Source organism: Papilio xuthus, unplaced genomic scaffold, assembly GCF_000836235.2.
Source record: "Papilio xuthus unplaced genomic scaffold, Pxut_1.1 DF827680.1, whole genome shotgun sequence".
NCBI lineage: Eukaryota > Metazoa > Arthropoda > Insecta > Lepidoptera > Papilionidae > Papilio > Papilio xuthus.
The window spans coordinates 2366491-2373519 of record NW_013530969.1 but is presented as its reverse complement, the minus strand read 5'-3'; the positions used below and the strand labels follow the sequence as shown (position 1 = coordinate 2373519).

At 38.0% G+C, this 7029-nt stretch overlaps 1 protein-coding gene across 1 annotated transcript; it reads right to left on the bottom strand.

Annotated features, from left to right (window-relative positions):
- Window positions 1–50: 50 nt before the first annotated feature.
- Window positions 51–6788, bottom strand: botv (exostosin like glycosyltransferase 3). The gene is made up of 10 exons (XM_013311698.1): window positions 6483–6788; window positions 6000–6125; window positions 5260–5771; window positions 4880–5182; window positions 3805–4813; window positions 3043–3242; window positions 2703–2804; window positions 2228–2402; window positions 1660–1764; window positions 51–1174 (listed from the first exon to the last, which is right to left on the bottom strand). The coding sequence occupies exons 1-10, from the start codon at window positions 6600–6602 to the stop codon at window positions 1070–1072; spliced, it is 2757 nt and encodes a 918-aa protein (XP_013167152.1). The 5' UTR covers window positions 6603–6788; the 3' UTR covers window positions 51–1069.
- Window positions 6789–7029: the final 241 nt, after the last annotated feature.

The window sequence follows — 7029 nt, the reverse complement described above, 5'->3', positions numbered from 1 at the left end:
CCTTGTGACCACCCCTATCATCCCCCTTCCTATGTACGTAACCTTTTGGGACACCCTGTATATAGAGTAAACTGATACGGTATTCTTATTTACCTATTACTTATGTGTTATAATTATGTTTTATGTAAATGAACAATAATCTCAAAAAAATATGTTACTAAAAATAATAAATTCAAGTCAAAAATAATTAATTAGTAAATGACTTCTTTATAACAACTGATAAACAAATAAATCCAATGAAACTCTTCAGACTTGGTGGTCTAAATTAGGTGCGAAAAACATTAAGCCCTTTTTCCACTAACGCCTTGACTTATTTCAATAAAGCGGATACGCTACAGCCATTAGAAATAGTATTCGCACATAGAGAAAAAAGGATCTTTAAGTCAGTCAGGTTAAAAGTTATTCTAAACTTAAATGTATAAATGCACCCGCGATTTTCACCTACAGATGGTAGACATTGAATATATATTTTAATATTCCTTCAATTCCTTAAGCGTTTTTATTTATATACATATGCGTAAAAAAGCAAGCAACAAATATTTATATTTTTTACATATTTCACTATAACATTTGTTCATCGGTTATTCAAATATTTCAATTTGTTAATCCATTTCTTTGGTAAATTTCTTATAAATATTTACAGAATTAAACGTGTCAAATAATTTAAAATAGACCATGTTATTTTATGTGTATACAAACACACATTTAAATATAAGAAACATAAAACCTGATATGAAACATACAGATACATATTTTGATTTTTGTAATGATTTTTGATGAGAACTTATTTTAATCCGTGTTCGTCGTATATATTGTTGTCTCACTCTTTTCAAAGAAAACGAGAGAGATGACAATACAGAAACATATCGCAATGGTCAGTTATATTATTCTAGCTTTTTTTAAGATCATTCGCTATTATAACTAAAAAATAAAAGATCATTTTACATTCATTAAAAATACTTATTAGTAACATTGTTGGCACGTCTTGCAGTAGAGTACTCTTGTTCCCGACGTGCCAAGTCAAATGTTTGATAGACTTGCTCCATGAATCGCTTGACAGTTACCTACTCTATATGAACTTGAAACACTTCTGTTTGTCGTGAGGTATCCGCGTCTTAAACAGAACCGAGTCCGCACGAAACTGCGTCGATAACAACGGCGTGTATCCCATCACCTGTCGAAATATTACTAATTTTAATAACATTATAATTTATAAATATTAAAACAAGATTGAGAAATTAAAATTAGTATAAATACCTCAAATTTGAACCTTAACGTTATAGTAATAAAGCTGAAAGTTGATTAAATTTGGAGAAAAATTCTAAATGTTATTATAGTTTACATTGCCTCGTATATTTTTGCATATATGTAGCTGTCGTCCGAGCTGAATTAAAAAAAAAACTTTATTAGTAGCCTATATGTTCTTCCAGATATTCTCATCAATGTTAAATTTTAGCGAAAATCTTCGTAAACACACATATCCATCCATCCAAACATTTTTCTCACCTTTTACACGTTCCCTAGACCTACAAGAACGTTACAATATCAAGATAAGATAAATCCGTTCAGCCGTTCTTAAATTTTAGCGAGACTAACGAACACCAATTGATTTTTATATATACAGATTAAGATTATAAAGTGGTACTAAAGAGTTATTACCTGAGAGAAGAACTGTATACACTTATGTCTCTCGTGGAAGTGTGTCTCGTCTGCTGACAAGGTGACCGGGCAGCCGGGGCAGCGGAACGTCCAACGTGACGTCACCTGCATCACATTCAAACATACTATAGAAACATAAAATGTACTACATAGCCGTTATAAGACAATAAATTCAGAGTTAGAGGGTGTACAATTATATTTTTATAATCTCCTAATACAACTAATTTTCAGTTACGTATGCATTCTTTTGTAGATGGGAAAATATCTATATATGTTAATATAATTAAAGTGTCTGTATGTTATATCGAGAAAAAAAATCGCGTATGTGAAATATTTCCGTCGCTAATAATGAAGAACAAATTTTTAATATTTTTTGTCTGTCCGTCTCTCAGTAAGACCGCGTTTGTTTCGATTAATCTACGGAACGGCCGCACCGATGTTAACAAGACTTTGAAGGGAAAGTAGCTGGCATATTACAGGCTATTTTTTTTTAATTCAGCACTAGTTAACCACCAGGGTGATAAAAACTTGGTATAAAGTAAGCAAGGCCCAAAACTAGGTTGGTTACCTTAACTGGTGGTTTCCTGGTGATGTGAGCGACGAGGAAGTTCATGGCGATGTCCTCGCAGTTCATGTAATGGTCGACGTAGTCCCGCACTGCGGCGGGCAGCGCGCGCCAGTACGCCCACAGGTAGTAGCGGTGCACGAACGCCGCGCCAGTCAGCACCATGCTCAGCTCGCAGCTGTACCAATACAGTACATTTACCTTTATTTCTATGTCACTCGCTAGTTGATATCGGACATAAATCTTACTTCTTACTAAACCTTACTAATATTATAAATGAGTAAGTTTGCGTGGACATATTTATGCATATTTGTTACAAGATATATCCAGAACGGTGCAACGGATCTTGATAAAATTTAGCACAGATGTAGAACATAGTCTGGAACATGTAGGATATTTACTAAGTTTTTTGTTTTATCTGCTTGTCGTTGCATATAGCTTAGGATGTTTAAAAACTTGAAAGTAATATAAATTTTACCTGTAATTCGAATTGTAAAGGAATCCATTATTAAAATTAAGATCCCAGGCGTGATATCGGCCCGGAAAGCCGACGATTCTATCGCGATGTTCACGCCAAACTCTGTGGAAAATGTTTAGTGTTTCTTTTTACCATACAAAATATCAACTTAATGTACCTCAAGAAATGTTCACTTTCAGGTTCATCATCATCAGCTCACTATACATCCCCACTGAGCGGGTCAGAGCCTACCACACTGGCCCAGTACGAGTTAACTTCACACATATCTCTAAATTTCTTCGCACACACATATCTGCAGGTTGCAACACGATGTTTTCCTTCACCTTATCAAATGGGTTACCTGAATGCGAAAATGATCTCATCGTGTCTGAGATGTGCGTCATCATCGACGCAGAGCACGGCCTCTGTGTCTATGACGTGGTAGGGCAGGAAGCGGTTGTTGAGAGAGTTGCGTGTCGCACGCACCACGGCCACGGGCGCGCCGCAGTCCGGCCACGCCGCGGCGCTCGGCGGAGTCACACCGTTCCATACCACCACCACCTACCACCACAAAGCTTTTTTTAAATAATCTAGCGCTTGACCACGATTACTTTTGATGTTATGTGGTCCATAGATTGTAAGTTAGTTTAATAAATTCCACTCAATCAACTTAATAATCGCCCGGAAACACTTGCGACGGCGACTTCTATTTCTTCAGATGGTCTCTTAACTCTTAACCTTATCGGAAATATAGTGGAAATAGAGTCTAAATGTATACAAGTAGAACGCATTCCTGTTATCAACGCTGCCTGCACAACGACTGTTATTTAAAATCAAATAATTGTATATTAAGATGAATATGTTACAGTTACTCAAGGATGACACGATTCACCAACATTCTTACTATCGCCATTTTCATTCCGTTGTATTTTACATGAAGTGAAATCAAGAAAATAGTTTAGCGTTTGAATAAAACATTCCAGCATTAGACGTATCACGTAAACGAATAATTAATAATATTACAAAGAAACATAACCGTACTGTTCTAATTTTAATACATATCACATTAAGAAATAGAAATCTGCAGTAACATTTACTAACAATTCAAATAAAAATAACTAACCTTATTTAAATAGGGTAACCCACGGAGACGTGCGAGTGCCGCAGCTAGCACCGTCTCTCGCTCGTAGGTAAGGATGACGATCGTGAACTGCTCCCGGGGCCGGTCTCCTCCCAGAGCCTCGCTAAACTCCTTGCCGGACCCACCGGCCCCTGCGCCTATAGGTCGGAAGCCCGCCGCTGAGCCCATGTACCTGGCCTCAGACGTCACCGGAGGGTCCCACGGTAGCTGTGGGTAGAGTGCAAAGGGCTCTCCCCAGTCATTCCACATCTCGTACCCGTGGAGCAGTGCCAAAGAATAGTTTCGTCTGTACGCTGGACTCGGATAAGGAGCCTCCAGAGGACCTAGCGTTTCCTCCGGCTCAGTGTCGACCGCCGGCGGTTCCAGTTTCGGTGGCGAGAAAGAGTCATTAAATGCGGGCGCACCCATAGTCGGTGATGCGGGCCGCGCCGGGATGTTTAGTCGAGTACGTATCGTCGCCAGTAAGGAATCCATACTTGCTTGTACAGAACTCAGATAACGTTCCCATAAAACCCTGCCCTGCCTTCTGAACGCTAGCAGATCAGAATCCGACAACGCACGCAGAAGAAAATGCAGTTCCGTAACACGCGCCTTGGGCAAAGATAAAACAGCTCGACGCCAATCGAGCACCTCATCGTACGGTAGCGTTATCCGGTCTCCGCCGAGGATGGCCGGGATAGCGCCCGAACGCAGCGCTTCGTACAGTCTTGCTTGTAATAACGCAGTCGTAGTATAACTGCTATCACCTGGAGCGAATATTAACACGAATGTCGAATCTCGCAACACGGATCGTCGCGATCTATCTGTTCCACACAAAGCCCAGTCGCCGATAGATTTCACCGAGCGTTTCTCGACAGGCGGATCGCAATCAAATTGCAAATAAAATAAGTCAGATTCGGGAGCTGTATTAGCCATCTTCTTTAGGCGTTCTATTAAATAAGTATCGTTGTCCTTTTGAAACGAAGTGGTCATCGATTGTGATCCCTGAAAACTAAATGTCGCTTATCAATGTAAACAAATACTCTAACACAACTTATGAAAGTGATAGGTGACATACCTGAGAAGATATTTTCTCCTCGCCGGGGCCATGGGCGCACAGTCGGACCATACATCGCCACCAGGTGGGCCGAGCGCCGGCGGAGTCACCAGGTCGAATCCTGATCGAAACTGATTCAATGTGAACGTCGACTGAGCGATCATAGCCCTGCCTGTAGATGCTCCGGAGAAAGCGTCGCCCGCGCCTACAGATAGTTCCCGTCTCGCTAAATTCAGTAATACATGATTACGACCGTCGCCGCCCCAATACGGTAAATTTTTGATTGCAGTTTCATTCAACAATTTGTATGGCTCTATTGTCGACCTGAAACACCATGAATAGTTTAAGAACAATAATTTAAATATATTAAATACTGATATAAAAAACCGTAAAAAACTTACGAAACCGATTTTTCAAACGGAAACGATTCCCCGACTAGAACTAGATATACACAAGCCTCATTGGGATTCTGTGTAAGATGGGCGTTATATCCGAGAGTCTGACGCAGCGTAGTTTTAAGGAATCCGTCTACTTCGGCACCTGCTAGGGGTGAAAAGACATCTGGATCGTAGAAATAGATAGGAAAACCTGAAGTTAGCGAACATCGGGAATGATCAAAGCAGGAATGCATTCGACAGTTTATTTCTGAAGAGGGACTTATTGGTGGAAGTATGAGTGGAGGTTGTGAGGGTAATATAAGAGCGGGTGGTGCGAGCTCAGGGGTGTCGCGACGGATCGCCTCGAGCTGAGCGAGCCGCGCTTGGTCTGCGGAAACACGCAATCGCTGCAACTCTGCTGTAGCTCTTGCATATTCAGCTTTGACATTATCAGCTTTAGCACTTGCAGCTGCAGATTCACGTTGAAGTCTCCCACGTTTTTCTTCTAATTCTCTGAGTTCGGTAGATACGGAAGCCTAGAGTATAGTATTTAATCATATTTAATTATGTTCCTTTGGGATATGCTGTGTTGGGATATGAAATTTTTGTTTAAGTCTTCATATACTTCATAGACAAGTTTATATTTCATTTTAAAAAATTCTGCCTAATTCTTACATGTAACTCTATTCTATTCTATGATCTCTATTCTATAAATGTCTTGATAGCATACTCAGTTAATATATACTACTATAATGTCTATTTACCTTAATTCTAAGCATTTCTTCTATTCTTAATTTAAGATCTGCTATATTCATTGTTGATATATCTCCTAGAGCTTCCAAAGTATGTCGCATTGAATTGCTACCTAAAGCAACAGATGCAGTTTCGTACTGAAAATAAATAACTTTTTGATTTGGATATTCTTATAATTATCATTTACTGCTAACAATATTGATCAATCTAAAATGAAATTTAGAATAATGTTTTTGCAATTCTTAAAACTTTCACTGAGAATCAATAGATAACTACTGAATATAATTTAATTTTCATATGATTTTTATGTTCATATTAAAAAAAACATTAAGCTACAATTCTACCTCTACAACACTTTAAGAATATAAATTAATTGCTGTTATCTCATTATAAACAATGAAGCGTTTTAAGCTAAAAATTCACAGCTCAATAATCGATAAAAAGAAAAGGGTAATTATAAAAATGTAATTATTTATTATATAACAAAATATTACCTTAGATAAATAATAATGGGTAAAAAGCGGCACAACGAAGAGAATAACAGAAACCATTACAATCACACGAGATAGTTTTATATGACCCAGCCAAAGGCAGGCACGTTCGTAAAGAAACATTTCGTATTTTTTTCTAAATTGTCTTGTTCTAATGTAATACTTAATATAACAATATTAAATCATTTTTACAGTGGACAGCTTTTATTCAATTATGAAGCGGCTGAGAAATATACTTTTTCTGTTTATTTGATACATTTTAATTTGACATAATGTCACCTATCATTTTTTTTTTTAATTTTAGGACCTGGTAACATAGACCTTTAGGTCATACCATCTATCAAATTAACGCCAAGCTACAAAGAGTACATAAAACAAAGAGTGTATAAAATAAATAAAATGTCAAGCTAGTTAAAGTCACTTCAACGTCATAGAGTAGATGTAGAACACGAATAGTAGATTTACTTACTCCGCTGCCATAGGGACCCAAAGAGGGTCTTGGTCTTGTCTATAGTAGATTTAGCATAATCAAATAACGGAACTCCCTTAT